Genomic DNA, 21293 nt, shown 5'->3' with positions numbered 1-21293 from the left:
CGACGTCTCTTCTCAATTCGCCTCCTCCACTTGCTCTATTTGACTGTATATTGAACCTATTTGATCGAGGAGTAAACTTACCGGAGCTGGCGTGGTGTCTTGCTTTATTCTAAATTGTCGTCTGCCTCAATAACAAAAATATCTAGTTGGGACCACAAGCTGTGGCGTCATCTAGTTGGGACCACAAGACGACTGCGGGTGTCATCTCGCCAAGATGACACCCGCAGTCGTCTGGGATTGCTTGGCTTTTAACGTCGATGATGTTGGCGTCCTCAAAGATCCCCGCTTTCCAGCATCATCTCTTGGACAGCTGAGCCTTCCAAAGGCGGCGTGGTTCACATGCAGTAAAGAACACGTATTGCAAGATGAAATCTACAATGGAACTCAGAAAAAAAGGAAAAATGACGGGCGCTGCTTTGATGGTTGGTCTTCTGCAGCGAGGGACGAAGAAAAATAAGTAAGGACAGTAATGACACGGTGCACATTATGCAATCGGCATGCGCTCTCGAGTGAAGTCACGTGTATTTTGCTTTGATTGCATCAAAGCTACCAATAATAGGCATCCACTTGGTAAATTGCTGAAAATGCGCAGTTGGCGACTCGTTACTTGTATAATAAGTACTGAAGCTCTAAAATTTCATAGCAAAATGTTTGTCGAGGATATGGCAGCGTCTTCCAGTACACTCGAATATCCGCTGCTAATATATTCAATCATGAGTTTTAATATTGTAATGATACATTTATTGCTAACCTGACCGCGCTTACGAAGTATATATGGGCAAACTCACATTATGTCTAAGTGCGCCAATTTAGGCAGCGTACTAGTTGCGTGCTGATTTTTTTATTACGAAAACGCGCGATATCTGAAAACCAATCCGTGCCTACAGCCACAAGCACTCGGGAAGCACTACGCCTTGTGAAGCAGCAGCCTTAAACAGTCTCACTGCCAGGTAACAAGTCACAAAAACGATCTAAAATAATGGACCGGCATCAAATGAAGGCACCTTGTCGAAACATGATATTGCTGTATAGAAAACAGCTCACCTAGGACAAGGCCCCACTATCATCACAAACCATGGTTATAAATGCGCATGGTACCTTACCAGCGCGTTCAAATTTCATTGCGCTCGGCAGCACTGGAGCTTTCTTTCCCTATTTACCCCTTTATTTAGATGGTCACACATGTAACTCCAACGACACTTGCGAGAAAACTCTGAAATTGGCTGAACAATCAATGCTCGTAAGCTCGAGTGATTGGCCATGGCGCGTACCGGAACATTGTCGGGCGACTCGTAGAGACGTTCTGGTGTGAGAGCTGCAAAAGGGGAAAGTTTTTACCAGTCTATGAAATAAAACATTGTTATCCATTACGAATCTATACATGTCAACGTACAGAAAAACTCCCTTTGGTGAAATATTCCGTACAGGGCTCTAATGCCTCGTGCGACACTGCGAGTCCACTAGATCTGTTGCTGCTGTCGCCTCCGGTATAACCTGAGCAGTGCGAACCTCTAAGAGAAAGCTTGATGTTGTGAATAAGGTCAACTTACTGCGGTGAAGCATCCGATTAAGCTGTTTGGGACATATTTTCCACGAACAGCGCACAAAAACACAAGTTCACGACAAACACGCTGTTTGTTGTCCTAGTTCGCTCTAAAAATAGATGCCGTTGTCCCCGTAAGTCACTGATAACACCACATCGAACAAACACGAAGGCGCTCACAAAAGTGATGGCTTTGCCGCCACTTAGACCGCAGCAAACGGCACATCCTCCTTGCATGGCTGGGCGATGGCTGAAGCCATCCACAGATAGCTTGTAGTTCTCGGTGACACAGCGAACGCTTTGCGTGTCAGGAAGCAACACTCACCTAGCATTCGCACACCGCCACAAGTGATGACAACACCAACCGGTTAGTGAAGCGCTGTTGTCGTGTGCTTTCTCGTGTTTTCGTGCTTTTTTGTGCGCTGATCGTGCGCTGATCTGTTGGTCACGGCATACCTTCGTGGAGTGGTGCACTAAAGGTACAGGCCAAAAAAAGATTGAGGAGGAGTGGTTGAGTGTTAGATGAAAAGGATTTAGCATGTTGAGGCAAAGGGATTGGTTAGTTTGCAGCTTCCACTAAATGGCACCATCTCCGCTGTACAGTGAAGGATAAGAACAATAAGTATAACTGCATGATGCGTAGCAACTCAGTAGCGTAGCGTAGCAGCTTAGTTATAATGCAGCAGCTCGAGAGCTTACAAACCGGGCGCCATCAAGACAGCTGCCCAATTCAGACGATGCACCAGCAGAACGACTAAAATATACTGACACGCTTCAACATTACCGACATTACATTATGTGTTACCCCACCGCAGTAGTCAAGTGGCTAAGGAACTCGGCTGCTGCCCTTCAAGTCGCAGGAACGAAAACCGGCTGCAGCGGCTGCATTTTCGATGGAGCTGAAAATACTATAGGCCTGTGTGCTCAGATTTGGGTGCACGGTAAAGAACCCCAGTTGATCGAAATTTCCGGAGCACTCCACTATGGCGTCTCTTATGATGAAATGGAGGTCTCAGGACAATAAATCCCACATATCAGTCACTCAAATTATCAAATCACTTGTCGTGGTCGTCAGAATCCCTTTGAAGACTACGCTCTCAACCTAGATCATGACGATTCCTGACGGTTGATTCAGACTAATTCGTTCATCTGCCTTTATGTGCTTCATTTTTTCCACCCCACGAAATATTCCTGACACTTCCCTATTATGAAGCGAAGATCACGGTATATCGCTGCTCCTGGGAATTTACACAACCACGCTACCGTTCGATTCCTTCAACCTCTCATTGCTCCTGGGATAATGATCTGACCTCTCAGAACCAAAGGAGCAGCGTCCGCTTGCCCAGCGGGCATGTGGTTCGGCACGAGCCAAATGGTTCCTACTTTGCGGGCTCTGCTCAACGCAGATAGTAATTAGCCCCCCCCCCCCCCATAGATAGGTATTTTCTTTTTCTCTTTCTCAGTGCGCCATGTGAGCAGGATATTTATTCCTATAGTGCCCTTGAGGTCTGACATTGAGCCACCATAATAACGTGACCTTACCCACAGAGAGAGGCAAATATAGGTGTGGAGATGATAGGCACTTTACCTAATGTGGAAGGCGTAACAAAAAAAAAGGATATCTTGTATTTGTTTAGCCACATGTTTTAGTGACGGCACAGCAACTTTGAGCCATTTAGTATTGTTACAGGAGCGTCATGTGACAATGTGCTAAACTTTGCAATAGCCAGAGCGTGAGCCACCTCGTCTGCCAATTCACTGTCAGTCCTGCGAAGTGCCAAGTGTGGCAGACGCCCAAAAGGGCCTTTGTGTCATCTGTCACGTTGTCATGTTATCTAGATGCTAATGACGCCAAAAGAATGAGAAGACTATGAAAAATCTTCATTAAAAAACAAACAAATATGAGAACCCCAAGTAGCAAAAATATATGACAAAATAAGCTTCTTCGCCCAATACATACACAACCTAAAAGGATATTTTCAGTACAGGTTCGAGGCCTGACGTGGTGGCGGCTCCGGAGATGGTTTGTCGAGGCACGTCACGTCTAAAAAGTCCGTTGCACCACAGGTGCAGTGCCTCCGGCTACACCGTCGGGTCCCTGCGCTATTACACAACTGCAGCGTCGGGTCTCCGCAGCGGCTGCACAGCACCTCCTTGTGATGTACACTCCACGAAGCCAAGCCACAGGATATCTTTCGCGTCCTCATAAAGATGCCGTCACTCAGCCGAGCCCCTTTCCTGGTCTCACCCCACAGCTCACAGGGCCTTGCTGAGAAGGCATGGGCACCTGGCTATGAGCTCTGCTGCCTGACTTTCGTCGAATGCCATGCCGCTGTCACCACACGTCTGCCTCTTGCCGTTCCCAGCCCCCTCTCTCCTCCTCTTCTCTTCCCGGCCAGGTCGCCTCTCGTACATTTTTCTTAGCGTCTTCTTCGTCTTCTTTGTTCTACGCTGCTTCAACGTATGATCTTCCTCTTCCTTTTTTCTTTATTTATAGTGTTCTTTTCGCTCGTTTCTTCTTTCTCTTCTCTCAACTCTACCACCAGGTGACATGTTCATGACAGATGTGTAAACCTATGCTCTACTTCTATGGTTAGCACGTCGCTTCCTCGTAGATAACTTGCACGCTTCCGGTGTCATCAACAAGCCGCTTGTCGTGGCCGGAACTCGGGCATGTCGACGACGGGCAAGCCATTGGGTTTTCATGTTGCGTGAAATCAGAGTCACTTCATTTAGAGTACGAAAAGAAGTAACAAGTTTATGTCGTGGTACCTGATTAGGCTTTTGATGTATGGTCTATTCAAGAGCAGAAAAGATGCCACAGACGCTAACTGTCTGCCTAATTGAGCTGAGCCTGCACCAGTTTTCTTACGGCGTTATGGATGCCGTAAGGAAAGCGCAAACCACTTTAAACTCTATCTGTAGGTGGATGTTCAACTTTATGGTTGGTGGAAGTGCGAAATTATGATTAAAAAGCGAAAGGTTAGCCGGCTAACAATGAGTGTTTGCGGTTAGCGGAGGATATCCTTCTCACTTCTCTTACGTGCCCTATTTTATCCTAGATGATGGTATATAAAGGTCACCGTAATCTTGAACCTAGACACACCTCATGCCCGCTAATCCGTGATAAATTTTGTTAAGAGAAGCATCAAAGAAAGGCGTAAAAAATGATGCTTCAACATCCGTGTCACAGCAAAAACTTGAAAATACGGCTGTGGCAAAGCATTCAGATACCTGACAGTTTGTCAACTCCACTTTAAGCAAGAAACCAATATTACGGAGCAGTTATTTCTAGAAATAACGTTGATCATGCCAAGTGTAATGTCTTGATTGTATTCCGAGAGGTGCTTCACTAAATGACCTAACCCACTAAACCACTGTTTTCGCAGCTGTCTCTAGTTGGCCAACATGAAGTTTTGAACGATGTGCTGGACTCTGAGACCCTTGCTGACTTCGAAGGAACCAAGTTTGCTTATGCGGCCTACGACGCTTTGCCGGAAGAAGACAGGAGTGTTAAACTTGCCGGCTTTATCGCGTCATCGGACCAACTGTTCTTTATTAACTTATGCGCGGGATGGTGCGCCAAGTACGCCAGTCCAGGAAAAAACCAAGCACCATACCGGTCACGGTGTATAGTACCACTAAAAAACATGCCTGAATTTTCCCGGGCATTCGGTTGTGATGCAGGGACGCCGATGAATCCGGACGAAAAGTGTACTTTTTGGTAGTGCACGAGTGTCGAAGACGTGGCTCTGTGTGGTAAAATAAAGTAGATTATTCAATTATCTCATGAAAATGAGGAAGTCATAATGGCTGGAGGATTCGTCAAAATTTAGAGTGGACCGGCGGCATGGCTGTGGGTGGAGCGAACGTTTTTCATTGGGTTGTAACGAACCGTACCTTCCTATTTAATTTTTCATCAGACGTAACAAAGGCAGGGAACAGCTTCCTGCTGTACTCCGGTAAAAAATTCTGCCCCACCAACTGTTAGGGAGATATATACCATAAAGGTAGCAGCTTTTCAGATTAAAAAAAATCTGGGCCGAAACAATAGATTCTATGCGGGATGCCTTGAGATGCATAGACTTGTATTTCTGAGACCAAAATAACGAACAACTTTGATGAAAACAACCTTAGTTTATGCGTGCACAGTTTCGTTGTTTTATTGCAATCGACTCTACACTGATAGCTTTTTGTTTACAAAAAATTTCGCCTTCTTTTCGATTGATTATTGCTCCATCGAGACATTTATTACAGTCAATAAAGTGTTTTGGTAGCATTGTTTAAAACTCAATCTAAGCAGGTTTATTAGAGTTTCGCATTGAAAACTGTTATCTGATAACGAGAGTTGGGTACACATTCTTGTGCCGCCGCCGGCGTCGGTAACGCTATCGCGCAATCTATTAAGATATGAAAAAAGAAGAAGAAAAATTTACAATGCCTGTCTTCATCACTGACGAAGATCTTGTAAAAAAAAGTGGCCCCGTTTCTCCTTGTTAATCTACAAATGTCGTCGAAAGACGATAGTCTAGCTTGTGGAGCGAGTGAACAAAAGACTTATTTGATGTTCTGTGCAAGAAAATCGGTGAATGGTCGTCTGGAGGCGCTGCGTTAGAGTGCATCGATCGTACAGCGGAGGTGAACGAGCGCATTAAGTCACGTAACACGTGAGACATGAGCGCCATCTGGCAGCTTTTTTTGGAAAACGAAGCGCTGAGCTCTGAGACGGGCGTGCGCGCCCGTCTCATAGGTGATAAGGTAAAGGACACAATGTGACAGGTAGGTGCCACCACAATGTCGTCTTAGCAAAGCGTTGGAAACACTCGCCTTTTCGCGCAAGCGTTACTTTGTCATCGCAGCGTGATAAACGCTACATTCCTTCGAATTACTTACGTATGCCTTTTCTAGTAAAAGACGCACATACAGAAAATATAGGTGTTGTTGTGGTGCCCCAGATATGCGCAATAAATGCTTTTGAATTGACAATCGCACAAGTATGAACGCTGAATCTTGAGCCACATTGGTGGGCCCTGCAGATGGGGTATCGGCTGGGGCCGTTCAGAGTACCTGGTACCTCTAAGCGTGGACAAACAGACAAAAGTACAGACATAGACAGACAGACAGATCAAAATTTTTGCGTCGAAGGTCCTCAAGAAAGACTATCGTCTTTAAAAGAACGAGTCCCTTAAACAGAGGCAAGGTTCCGTGCCTTTGGTCTCGTTTTTCAAGATGGCGCAATTGCGGGACCCTGACTGTTAGATACCACCAGCTGTGGCTATTATTCCTTCCTTCCACAGACCACCTACCTAGTGAATGGGTATCAGCCTATCTGTGTTCGCGCCCATCACTCGGAAGGTGAGCGAAATTGGGCATATACACAGCAAGTAAAATTGCAACACAGGCTAGCTTACGCTTTTTAGGCTAGTCCCCACAAGCTTAGACGAGTATGCATGACGATAATTGGGACGCGTATGATCCACGGGAATCCCCACTACTTTGTCCAGCATATGTTAGGGAAGGCGAGAACCGTGAGAATTGAAAGACAAAGAGAAGGAAAGTGATAGAAAGCTGTGAGGAAGTTCATAATATAGCCTTGGTTGCAAATGCAAATATTTGTAAAATAGTGATGGAGGAGGCTGGAAGCCAAAAAGGAAGAGACAGGTGAGTGTCGCAAGAGAATCGTATTTGATGAATACGAGAGGGAGAAGAGGTGAATAAAAAGAGAAGTGGTAAGCAAAACGAGATGAAATTGCATCTCGAGTCAACGTTGGCATCATGGTATCGCAGTCGGAAGGCGAGTGTCGTAACTACCTAGCTTTCGAGGCACGTTTAGAAAACAAACACCCATGGGAGCCATACTACGGCGTTGTTATGTGCGAGTGTTCAAACGATAGATATAACGGTATAAAATGCCGCAGAAAGGAGGTTATACTTCTTGAAGGGAAAAATGTCTTTCAAGAGATTCAAATATCGTAAACAGAATGGAACATGTAAAATAAAATTTCGGAAAAAGAGATGGGATCGAAGAGAAGGGAAGAGACAATGAACTAGAGAGGGAGGTTGAACTTGTAATTGGGGAGCTCAACTGCACCTTTCTGCGCTAACGTTGTCATATCTATGTTTATGCAACCATCTCTAAGCTAGACTTGGCTGATAGTCTTAGAATGGTCTTCTAGGACCGGAGCTTGTTCAAGCTTGTGAACACCAGCGCAAAGAGTCCCCAATTTTTAGGGCAACCTAATCTCCATTTTTCTGAAGTGAGGAACACTTTAGTGGCCCGGGCTGTCGTATGCTCGTCTAATGTCATCGTCGTCTGCTATAGCTTCATGTGACACTCGCAAAACCAGTGTCGCGATCTGGACTTTTCAAATGTGAAACATTTCTTAGTTATCTTCGGCGACTTTGCGCGTATCTATCTATCTATCTATCTATCTATCTATCTATCTATCTATCTATCTATCTATCTATCTATCTATCTATCTATCTATCTATCTATCTATCTATCTATCTACCTATCTATCTATCTATCTATTCAGCTGTCTACGACTTTAAGCTCTCCTGGCCATTTCGATTATGGTATCGACACCATAATTGGTATGGCTCGGTATGGTATGACTGAAATGAGAGCATAAGTGACTAGTCATAACATAGTCATAACATAGAAATCATTGTGTATGTCATGAATGTCATGATTTACATTTCATGGTCTTGCTGTTTTTGCGCTGGTTTCGCTCACATGACACGTTGCAAAACTGGTATGGTATGATATGATTGCATGGGGAATAGGAGCGACAGACCTTAACATGAAAATCGTAACACTCGTCATGTAACAACATGACTAGATGCCGCACTGATGATGCGCTCGCAGCCATTTCGCTAGCTTTGCATATACCAAACGTGGTATTACAGGACGTCTATGGATGACGAAGGTATACGACTGGTGCAAACCTGATAATCATGAGATGCGTGTCATCTAAACACATGACTACAAGCTACGCTCATGATACGCTCGTCGCCGTTTGGCTATCTTCACATATATCAAGTTTGGTATCACAGGACGCCAATGAATGACGAAGGTATGTGACTTTTGTGAACATGATAATCATGAGATACGTGTCATGTAACAACGGGACTACACGCTACGCTCACGACGTGCTCGCGGCCGTTTCGCGAGCTTCACATGTACCCAAATTTTATATTACGTGACGTCAACGGATTATGAAGATATAAGACTGCTTCAAACATAATTATCATGACATTCGTGTCATGTAGGAACATGACAACATGCCACGCTCATTCTGCGCTCGTGGCCGTTTCGCTAATTTCAGCTATACCGAATTTGGTATTATGGGACGTGAATTAATGACGAAGGTATGCGACTGGTGGTGTTGTGACGACTGGTGTTATGAGTTCAACCTCATCCACGTTATCAGAAAAAGAATTTTCATACCTATGAGCTCTGAGAATGTGATCTGAGGCATGTGTTTTATACCCTCGTTTTTGTTTTTTGCTGTTTCACCTGCCGGATCATGTGACAGAAAGAATATATGTTTACCAACCCTCCTTTCAAATAAACTTCAGTTGCGAGTAGGCGCTCTTGATCTGCGGAATTTCCTGTTCTAATGTCCGTGTCTGTGTGCGTGCCCTTATTCAGTTAAAAGAATGATAGAATAATGAATGTCAGCCTACTACACAAATGTTATGATTTTTTATGGCGTAGTGAGTACCAGGCAAGTGTGCTTGTAGCAGTTAACCAAAGAGTGCTCAGAAATTATTCTGAAAGAACGCTCTTCTTGCTTGCGCTGTGACTTTGCTGCATGTTCTGTGAGGGCTTAAAGTTTTTTTTGTTTCCCCACCTAGCGACCCACATGCAAAAAAAGCTGTATAACATAGCCATAAAAAGGAAGAAAAAATTATGACAGAGCACGGTAGATTTTATAGGCTTGGGCATTGATTGAATGATTTATAGTTGAGGTTTAACGTCCCAAAACCACAATATGATTATCAGAGACGCCGCAGTCGAAAGCTCCGGAAACTTCGTAGTATTAGGCAGACAAAAACATGTAGAGCATAGCCATGAAAAGCAAGAAGGCACGAAAGGAAAGTGAGAAATACGAGAAGAAGCAAAGGAGAGGGATGAAAATCATATTCCTCTATTCGGCGGCAGGCAAGCAAAACAGTGTCTAGTGGAGGTCTCGAACTGAGCTCAGGTAGCTGATCGCAGCAACAAAAATAACTTTTCTCGACAGCCGGCACCCTGGATACTCCTTTGTTTGTCGAGCTGTTTATTATAACGCTAAATTGTGCTTATTAGGCACGCTCAGAAGAATGCAGCTATGTTTGCCGGTCCTTCTGCACTAAGTCCTGCAGTCCTCTCGAGCAGGCTCAACTGGTCTCTCCAAGGTCTCGTGAAAATAACCACCACTGTTTTCTGTTGAACGGCGAGAACGTCGATCTTTTATATCCAAGGACAGCATTGCTTGTAACTAAAATCTTAGCTTAAATGTCAAGAGCGGTCTCCGTCATTGTATCGTAGCGCCGGGTATGGACAACATAAAGTATTTTACTCACGACCAGGTAAGCGATAGCGGCACCTTTTTACCTTGTGCTTCCCTTCCGCACCACGTGGGCCGACATGTCCTGTATACGATGCTCGTCAGATTCACGTGTCTTTCTCTCGTTTTATTTTGTGGTGTAAATATGTGCACACGTGACGGCAATGAAAGATCACTTGTTAGTCACCAGCCCTTGTCTCTCTGTCTTTTTTTGCTCGTGACATTGGGCTGCCCTTAAAAAGAGTACAAACAATGAGCCAGCTCTAACCAAAGTACTTCTTTTTGCATTATCCTTGTACTCTTTAGTCAATACCTGTTTTTTTCTGAGGCAATGAACAATATACCTAGGCAACAAGCCGTATCTGAAACCACGTAACCGAGTAATGCGACTGAAAGCAATATAAAATTGCATAAATTTCGGAACTAAATGATTCTATGTCATATCACGAAGCGACTTGTACGTGAAACAACTCGCGCATCATAGCGTAACAACTAGTAACAGACTAAAATCGCGTAGCATCATTTGACTACTTACTCAGCTAATAGCCATAGATTACGTACCTTTTCACATGACAAAACTTACATAACACTGACTAAGAATTATGCATGTAATATCAGTGTTACAGTGATGTAATGTCAGTATAATATTGCGTAAAGAATTATCTCCTCGCTGAAATTATGTAAAATACCGTAACAACAAAACACGTGTACAAATTTGCGCAACATCACCTAACAGCTATTCACGTGGCATGTCACCACCATAAACCAGATAAGAACAATTACCGTGACAAATTCCCGTGAGAAAGCAGTATAGCAAGTGACGAGATATCTTCTAGCTTATAACAACGCGAGAGTCAGTCCCGAGAAAAAAATCAAGTAACATATTTTCATGTGTTTTAAATCACGTAAGAAAAAGTAAACACTAGACAGCTGATTGAAGTCGCATCCTATGAAAAATTTGGCAAAACCCATTTACAGTGGGAATTGATGATATGCGAAGCAGAGATGAGAAATGTTACGTCTCTTTAAAATCAGTCGAACGTTACGAGGTGGAGGTAAATTATGCCGTACATGACTTCAGTGTCATGATTATCAAGTTTGCAGCAGTCATATGCTTTGTCATCTATTGACGTCATGTAACACCAAATTTGGTGTTACGTGATGTGGAGCTAGCAAAACGACCGCAAGTGCATCGTGAAGGGCTCAATATACTCCAATGTAGCGCTGACGCGCGCGCACGCTGGGCCCAGCGACGCTACGTTAGCAAAACGCGAGCACTTATAGTCTGATGCCAGGTGCGACCAGCGTCCGTCGGTGCGGCCCGACGGCCACCGGCGCGAAATGCGACATGCTGCATTTCGCGCCGATGCGTTACTTTGACAACAGTGCGTCTCCCTCTTTTCAGGACGGCGGGACACCGGACGCACTCAAACGTACATGCATCAAAGTAACGTGGAGCTGCACGCACCTGCGAGTATATTGCAGGACCAGTACCTGGCGTGGCAACGCCGGCGTGACGCAACGAAATGAACGCCGGCGAGCACGTGCATCGCGTCACGTCGAAATGTATTGGCGTCTTGAATGTGGCACGTAATCATGTCTCAGATGACACATATCTTATGATTATTATGTTTGCACCAACCACATACCTTCGTCATCCATTGGCGTCAAGTATAGCGAGTTTGGTACATGTGAAGCTAGTGAAACGGTCGCGAGTGCATCAGGAGCATTGAATGTAGTCATGTTATTACATGACACGCATCTCATAATTATCATGTTTGCATCGGTCACATACCTTCACCATCCATTCATCTACCCTAATACCAAATTAGGTATATGTGACGCTAGTGAAATGGCCGCGAGCGCATCATGAGCATGCATATTGTTATGGTGTTACATGACAGTCATGTCATGATTTTTATGTTAGGGTCTCTTGCTTGTGTACGTCATGCAATCATGTCATACCATACCAGTTTTGCAGCATGTCATGTGAACGAAACCACCGCAAGAGTTGCAGGACCATCAAATGTAAATCATGACATTCTTGAGATACATATCATGATTTTCATGTTATGACTAGTCAAATATGTTCTTAATACAATCATGTTATGCATTGGCAAGTTTGGTATTGATACCATTATGGAAATGGACAGGAGATCTAAAAGTCGTAGGCGGCTACATAGATAGATAGATACGCTCAAAGTCGCCGAAGTTCGCAAAAGAATGCTTCGCATTTAAAAACGTTTAGCCATGTGAGAAGTCATGACCCTATTGAGAAAAAAACAATATGTGCGCATAGTTTCTAGGCGGACGTTTTCCAGCACCACCCATCATTATAGTGGAATAATGTAGTGAGTGAATGCTGGAAAACGTCCGCCATGGTGTATAGTGGGATATGGTAGATGCTGCAGTGCCAGTGACATCTGAGCGTGAAATAGCATCAGAATCACCGTGAAGAGCTGCCACAAAATTTAAAACATAATTCTGCAAAAAACGATGTAAAATGCACCCGTAAAAATACAGGCTACCACGGAGATTGGCACAAGCAACTTGCGGATTCTGATTCAAAGGCACTAACCACTGCGCCATACCAACATAACTAAGCAAACAAGGTAAATAGCTTGTTCGCATACTTACTGGCAGCTCAACATTAGTTTTCTTTGTCGCATAGTTGACCTAGACGAGGTCAGCACCTGCTACTAAAACGTGCACATTTATTAAAGACAAGCACCTGCTGCCTGCAACGGTTGCCACTGCGGCAATGACACCAGCGCTATGTTTTTTTTTTACTATTCACAACCACAAGAAAAAAGAGCAAGTGGACTGGGAAGCAGGTATAGCTTACTGGCGGGATCTGCCAAGTTTAATATCCGCTTCTCGCTAGTTCTGAAGAGGGCGACATCTGTTCAGCCTTTATGGTGCTGCTAGGCTCATTCCATAGATACACCCACCTAGTTGATTGAGCATTGGGATGCTTTTCGCGCAACGTACAGGGCAGTCATACCAGCGCACTGCTGTAGCTCTATCGTTAGCAACAACTACGTATAGCGAAGAGTACGACGGAATCCCATCTGGTCAGGGACAAACAATGTGCAAAGTAACAACAACGCCGACCAAGGTGAAAAACACGAAAGTTAAAAAGACGTTTCGGCTCCCCACACGGGAATTTTGTTCACAGTGTCAACAAGGCTCCCGCACTGTGAACAATGCTCCCGTCGGGGAGCCGAAACGTCTTTTTAACTCTTGTGTATTTCACCTTGGTGGGCGTTTTGTTACTTTGAAACAACTACAAAACGGCTTGGCCAAAGCGAGTGCAGTGCGCCGGAAGCATTATGCTATGATATTTGTTCAGAAATCACACGAATTCCCAAATCTGTCTTCTTGCATAAGAGCCAGAGAAGTGCCGTTGAGTCCGTCTGGCGGCTGCCGGTGAGGGGGGACCTACGTTCTCTGGAAGTGCTGAAATCCCGACACATTGATGTTTGTTGCTTCTTTCGCGGACACCATAACCAAAAAATGCTTCATTTAGTTTACCTTATGCCATGTGTGTGTGTTGTATTGTCATTCTTACTTGTCAAAATTGTGTATTTCGAAACCCAGAAGCGCAGATAAAACAATTGTGCGACCAGGGTCAGCAGGCCTAACCTTTGCTGGTAATCATGGCGGGAGAACACGTGGTGTAAAGATTCCAGCTCAGTGCACTATACATACATTGCGCGTCATTATAAGCCCACCCATTATAGGCTCACTGTTTTTCATCATTATCACAATAATGGGCATAGCTTTCCAGCTTGGTACACCACGTGGCTTACCATAATAAGCACTACCAATCATCTGCTTAGTGCTTGCCAGCATTAACGCAATGGTGGGAAGAGCTTTTCAGCTTGGTACATCACGTGGCCCACCAAGATAAGCACACAGAAATGCGTTAGCAGTAGGGTCATGACAGTTCAGTGGGAGAATAAAAACGTCGTACAAATGAATATTTCCCAAGTAATGCTGCCTGATTTAATTCATCGAATTATAATTCACACGCTGCGTTACGCTCAACAAATCATCTCCAAAACATCCCCTTTTTGTAGCAAGACCTACAGTCTCCCGACTTACCCTATTCCACAAATTGTACCACAACTTCTCCCACTTGCATAGAACACAGTTACTTCCAGCCTCTCAAACTTCTCGCCGATGGTTCAACTCCAACAGCGTTCAACACCTTCATGATTCGACCCTTTTATTCAACAATTTTTTTCTGCCAGCCACCAACAAAGTCTATAATTGCCTTCCTGAAGTCATTGTCCTCGAGACGAACTAAAGAAGTGAGGCAATATATAGGCATGCTTTTTTCTTAGTAACTTTAGCTGTGCATTTTTATAATTGCTTGCAGTATCATGCACTTTTATAACTGCTAAAATTGTTTTATTGGCTTGTTTGAAGCATTTGTGATTGCTTTATGTGGAGGCCCTATGTTGTAATAGCTTTCCCAGTTGAAAGTCTCACCAGAATGTGCCTGGTGTGTTCTAATGTGATCTGGCTGATACACCCGAAAACACTGGCTTGTTGTCGTGTATACACCAGCCTGGTGTGCTGTGCTCTAGTGGGAACACTGACTGACTGTGGTGTGTACCAGTGGCATGTGTTCTGGCATGGAAGTTGACACAGTGTAGTGTGTCTTTGTGGGAATGCCGACAAAACCTGGTGTGTTCTGTTGGGACATGTTCTGGTGGAGTGTGTTCTGGTGGGAAGACCAAACCAGTGTGGTGTGTTCTGGTCGGTTGTGTTCTGTGAACTCAAGAAATATATTTTGTGCTTGGGGCCTGGACTGAGAATTCTCTTCAACCGAATGCACTTGAACTCACACTTCTTAATTTTTTTCCTCAGCCAGACTCACTCTGAAAATCACCAAAATATTATACAACCAGTCACTCTCAGACTCGTGGCTCAATAATTTTCAGTGAGTTGGCTCACGAGTACGTTACCTTTTAGTTAGGTTTCCTAATTTATGCACGGTGTGAATGCTGTAGTTTCCTTGGCAAGTACTATTACTTCTCACAAATACCGATGAAACCAGGAAACACGTACAACAAAACTTGGTTCCATTTCGAAGTTTTTGTTGCCCTGGAGAATACGCTAGGCCCTTGAAAAACAAATACTAAAGTCATCTTGGCCCATGCATCTTAATTAGGCACCGCCGCATTATGGAAAGCATAATGTCATGCTTCTTGCACTACAATATCAAGGACTGTTGCATACCTTCATTGTTTCCCAAGCTTTATGAAATTGCCCACATCCGTAAGACAAGCACCGTAATAGAGCTTGTCACATCGATATAGAACAGTTAACTTTATTTGCAAACTCTGTGTCTGTGTGCAACCAAAATTGCTCTTGGTGCACCTGCATGTTCATTCACCCTTCACTGTTTACATTAAACACGTACAATATACAGCGATCTACTCAGTGCTTGTCACTGTCCTCTTGTCACTTATACATAAGCCACACTGTCCATGTATCACTATAATAACACAAACTCGATATCAAACCCAACATTTTTAAGGAAGGGGAAACAGAAAATATTCTGAGGAACCGGTTTATTCAGCCAGGCTTGAGCTAAATCAGAATAATGATGATACTTACAGATGATGAAGATGTACAGGTGATGATGATATCTAAAGACAATGAAGAGTCATTCACTTGTTGCGCTCACACTAATTCCCCCACGTGGTGAAAGCGGCCACCTGGTCGCTTTAGAGTATTATGAAATGCGTCGCGTATGAGGCTTTAAATTGAAAGACTCTGTCCCTCGGCAAAGATGATCAGGATTAGTGCTAAGAGAAGAAATGCAGTAATTGACAGGAGATGTCTGTTCGACCACTGTGAACGGCCCAATGAAGCGACTGATGAATTTGTCTCACAAGCCGCGGACGCGCAGTGGAGTCCATAGAAGAACTTCGTCACCAGGGGAAAAAGTCAAAACATGGCGAGACGAGTCGTAGCAAGAGTTTTGAGAGAGGCCGGTGTTTATGCGGGCCAGGAGACGGCTGTGCGCGAGACGAGATAAAAAATCTCCAGAGAAAGGAGCCGTCGAAGGTGCAGGGGCCGAAAGTACCGAGACGTCCAGAGCGAAACTCGGCGAGTGACCAAGGACGAGAAAAATTGGAGAAAAGCCGGTAGTGCGTTGAGCAGCCGTATTATAGGCGAAGGCCACGAAGGCTAGAAATGCATCCCAAAATATTAAGTGCGCTCCAAACAAATACATATTTCTGGCACCTCATTTTTTTCAGAAGCAACAATACAAAAACTGTTGAAGTTCGTAGTACTCCTTCAGTGTTAATATTTACCATAAATTTAGTCTGTTTTCTTATAGTCTATTTCTCCTTTATTCTTTAGTTCATTTTGACCTTGTATCTTCTAATATGAGTCATCAGTGGCAATTCAGTAAGCACTAATTCATTGAAAGGCAACTCACATGACGTATTTTTATCAAAATAACGTCCTGTGAAAAAGATTGTGGGCTAAGACCAAAGATCCCCTACAGTAGCTTATGCCTCTCATCAACAAGTATTTGAATGGAGTATAAACTGTGATGCACTGAAGCATGTGGATGGGCACAAGCATGAACATAAGCTGACATAGGACTAATAGTAATGAAGTTCTGTAGGCAGGACCATAGGTCGACAGAAAAGTGAAGCTCATGCATGCTCACTTAGAATTAAATTTTGTGCTTATGGCTGACTCGAACTCATCTTCCAAATTTTTCCGAAAAGAACTCTTGGATTGAAGCTTCCCAAAATGTTATTCCCCCAAACTTATTCCGACTCAGACTTTCTGCTTGATCTGAATAATAGTTAGCTGGCTCATGGGTAAGCTTGCTGACCTATGTATATACCTCTCTGTATGTAATATTCGTTTGCACAAACCACATCTTGATATGGCACAACACAGCTAGCCTAGCCAGGTGATTTCCTGATCATCAATGAACACAAGGCAGTCTTACAACTTACTGTGAACACGAAATCTGTACACATTGTGGAACTGATGAACGGAAAAAGGCACAGAAACCGAAGCCATGCAGTAGTGTGTATAGTTTATTTCAAAATACAAAGTTAGTTTTACTAACACAAAACTTTTTACGGCACTTGATATGTACCAGATACTAAATAATCTGTCGTAATATTCTTGCCACCGGAAACTAATAAAATAAAATATTTCAAAAATTCAACCAGAACACTGTACAAATTATGTATTTGAATACGGAAACACCTAAATTCTGCATTGCATTGTTTCGTTCTCTTCTGACAACATCATATACAAAACTAGATTTAAAGCAGTCAGTAGTACTAAGTTCGTGTGTATGTCTCGTGCATGGCAAACACATATCTGTATATATGCGTGAGGGACAATATGACTTAGCATCCTAGGTCTAATGACAGAATTTTATATGGTGTTCACGAGTGCAGCATATTCAATGTGAAGAACAACAAAATAATGCAAAAATGTCTTTGATTCTTTCTGTACGTAAAGATTCGCCTTCTATGACACAAGGTCCTACTGAATGTAATGTTAACAGGTGTTGCATAATAGAAATAGAATACATTTATAAATTTCATCCACTTACACGAGGCCTCAAATACTTGAGAAATTATAAAAGTAGCACAAATGAGATGCCTTAGAGTTTGTGAAATCTGCATTCAAAGGTGAGGATGCGAAAAGTATCAGTTTGTTTTTTCAGCATGAAATGCAAGGCCAAGCCTTCAAGGGCCCTAGACAGTGTACTAGAAAGTCTCAGTGCACCTTGAAAAATTAAGTACACGTTAGCATTAATTCATACTGTACCCTCAAGCCACCACATGATACAAGCTTTTTATTACATCCTCACCCAAGCTGAAAATATTGACACATTTTCACGGTGGCTTTGTTGTTGACGTACAAGGAGCCATTTTGTTTGTTTGTCCCAGACATCATCAACACTTCCCATACTGGTGCACGGGGCCACCAGAACCGCACTATCAGGACAGCATCACATGGTTCACCAAGCTAAGTTAACATTATCTGCCTTTCTCATGTTCCACACTAGCTCATAGTCATCTCCGTATAAAGAGTAAATGTATGGCCGAGTTGAATGAGCTTTTAAATTTGGTGTTTGTACCGCTTTCAATAGACGCAAACTTTTTTTCAAGATATTGCGATATGAATTTTCAGCAAGGCACATGTGTGCGTTGCAGTATAGTTGTTAAAATAAAATCAACAACAAGCACAAAGCTTCCAATCTGCTTACAGAAACGTCACAAGACATTACTGCTGAATTTCATATTATTGGATCCAAGATCAGCATCACCAATGGTGACTTGCTCATCTTCAGGAGCTTTTTGACTACTTTCCGAATCACCGTGGACTTCAATGAATGCTAGAAAAAAATTATCCCATGAACTTGGTTCATCTTTGAGCCCAACAATGTCCTTAGGTAGCTCATTTGAACTTACCTGCATAGAAAAAGAGATACAAAACTTTAGTAAGGCAATCGAAGAGCGTTTGGTTGTAGTGGCCACCTTAGTGGGGTGATGATTGAACCACAAGGACGTTGACGACTTCACCCCTCGGGAAGCCAACCGTTCTTAAAGGGAGCCAAGATGCGAAGATCAAAGGCTGCCGCTACAACACCGTACTTCAGCATACGACAGGAGAAGTAAAATTCAAAATTCCTCATTACATGGTCTGCGTATTGTGTGCGCATGTTTAATCTCTTTCTTGCTAGCCTTATCCGAAAAGAAAATCCCCCCCCCAAAAAAAAACTTGCAACGTGCTCAACCATGCCGTGTTTAACCAATCAGGCCATGTCCCAGAGGGCTTGCTGACCGCTAGGTACATGTAACCTGCGTATAGAATACTGCCCGCAAAACTTGCAGGTGTAGCTTTGCGAGCGTCATGTAAAGGGAGACCGCGAGAGGTTGGCTCAAAAGGCACGCGCAACACTAACGCAAAGCTTTGCGTGCACTGTGCTAAGACTGCGTATAGAACAGCATTTGCTCACGCTGAGCTGCCGTCGACACAAGAGAGACATGTCAGTGGACGGTATGCGTTGCGCAGTGTGCAAATTCATGGAATCATGGTTTGCGATGATTGTTTTGATCTAAGTGAAGATACAATAGTATTCAGGTGACTTGTCGAATACCGCAGTTAATGGTGACGAACTTTTCCCAAATGGAGTGAGCGCGACAGGTGCAAATGACTGATTGTTATTGTTGAACTATTTTCAAGTACTGCAGCCCAGTGCAGAGCTATTATAGTAGTTGAGTTCATAAATAAAATAGGAAAGAATAACGATAACGTCAAAAGTTCTTCAACAGAACAAACATCGTTAAACTTTGAGCATAACTGGGTACCAAAGGAAAGAAATAAACCATATACATCATTTTTATAAACAATATTGCTCAAAAAGAGTGGATTTGAACATATTATTACATAATAAAATGGCCTTAATATAGTTCTTATGTCTAGTTGGAAGAGTATTAGCGTACGCGATGTAATTATCGCTAAATATGCAACATATGTTCTTCTATGCGCTGCACCACAGTGCTCATGCTTCAGAAAAAGCTCGAAACAAGCATGCGACCTGCGAATCCTGAAGCTTACCAGCTTTTAGGTTGTTTTAGTACCACTCATAAATTATTTTGCTCCATGTGAATTTAAATATTTCTTCAAGGGTTTGTTCGTTAGCAGTTAATGTCTGCTAGTCAAGTGTTTCCAGCTCAAATGTGCAAGCTCCCCTGTGAGTTGACATCACCCCTGTTTATGTTCTCTTTGTGTCACTCATCATGCACGCCTCATCTTTTGATGCTATCACCATTGCCTAATCTTCCCAAACAACATGGTCAGCGCAGGCCAGTCAAGAAAAAAAGATAACGTGACTCTCTCCGTCATTGCCATGCCACTTTGAGGCTATATTTAATGCCTTGCTTAGTGAGAGCGTAAAGTACTCCCATTTTTATGCCTAATAACTTCAGATTTTTGTTGCGGGAGCTACATTGGCTACATTATGGCCGTTTTGCTGCATTTGATAGTTGCATCACTCACCGCGTCATCTGGCGTGCTACAGATGAGAAACAAACCACATTGCAACTGGATTTACAATTAAAAGTCAACATTGTTTGTGTGTGTTCAACTCAATTGTGTTGTTCAAACTTAACATAAGAGGGGCTGGCATTGCATCGTAAATATAGAAGCAGCAGCTCGGTCCGAATCGTTGGCAGATACAAAATGTGAGTCGAAGCCATGGGCCTAAAGGAGCCATCGAGGTCACAACGAAACCAAAAAGGGGCAGCGAGCAAGGACACCGAGGAAGAATGAGCCACATGCCTCGAAAAGCGTTGCCATGCAGAGAGCCAGTCTGAAAACAATAGACAGGTTTAGTGGGCATACGCAACATATCTGTGGATGCAGCCTGCCAGTCATTTCGTAAGGCAGGCTGTGTTCGCAAAGCAGCTGCGGATGCTAGCTAAATTTCTCCAATAAGAATACCTGTACCTCTCGCTACACACCCAGGCATATTTGAATTAGGTCACAGCTATTTTTAAAAGCGGAATTCCAGGCCAAATCAACCAGAGTGTTTTCTAGCATCAAGAATAAGCCTGAAAAAATTACCATAAAGTTCGAAACTCGTCCTGCTTGCTTACAGGGCTGTGTTATCACTTATTGATACTGGTTCACCTGTGGGCAGTTAGTGCAATAAGTGGGGCCTTTTTTGCTAAATCTTGGCCATTGGGGCACTGTACCTATTAGGTAATGTGTGTCACAAACGAGCTCTCGAAAGATAACGCGCCGCTGAATTCTCGCGACCAAGCGCCAGAGAGACGGCTCAAAGTCAACACTATAGAAGAAAACAACCATCCAAAGACTCCACGGGTGCACCATCTCTCCCCCTCAGAAGCGTAGTTTTGCCCACAAACCTCCTCGCATCGGCTGCCGAGTAAGCCCTGGAAAGATATGGAAGGAACGAGGCGTGGTGATGTAGAGTCACGTCACGTGCCACAGATGGTCCTCGAAACGTCTCGCGCTTTCCCCAACCTTGGCTCTGCATCGCGCCGACGAAACGTTTAGAATTTTCTGGAATCTAGCGCGAAAGGTATTCAAGCGAGCAGATGATAAGGAAGATCAGGAGAAGAGGAAAGCTTGCGCCCGTGTGCGTAGGCAGGGGATGAAAG

At 43.7% G+C, this 21293-nt stretch overlaps 1 protein-coding gene across 1 annotated transcript in view; it reads left to right on the top strand.

The window, feature by feature from the left end:
* Positions 1–1493, top strand: part of LOC142802958 (neprilysin-1-like) — a 136627-nt gene extending 135134 nt beyond the window's left edge. Inside the window, exon 12 of the mRNA XM_075888042.1 lies at positions 1428–1493. Coding sequence (XP_075744157.1) covers positions 1428–1493 — 66 coding nt within the window. The remainder of the gene's footprint in view (positions 1–1427) is intronic.
* The last annotated feature ends 19800 nt before the right edge of the window (positions 1494–21293 follow it).

The sequence above is a fragment of the Rhipicephalus microplus genome, chromosome 3 (assembly GCF_043290135.1).
Source record: "Rhipicephalus microplus isolate Deutch F79 chromosome 3, USDA_Rmic, whole genome shotgun sequence".
Classification (NCBI taxonomy): Eukaryota; Metazoa; Arthropoda; class Arachnida; order Ixodida; family Ixodidae; genus Rhipicephalus; species Rhipicephalus microplus.
The sequence above is the reverse complement of the archived record's forward strand: the minus strand, read 5'-3'. Positions and strand labels throughout refer to the sequence as shown.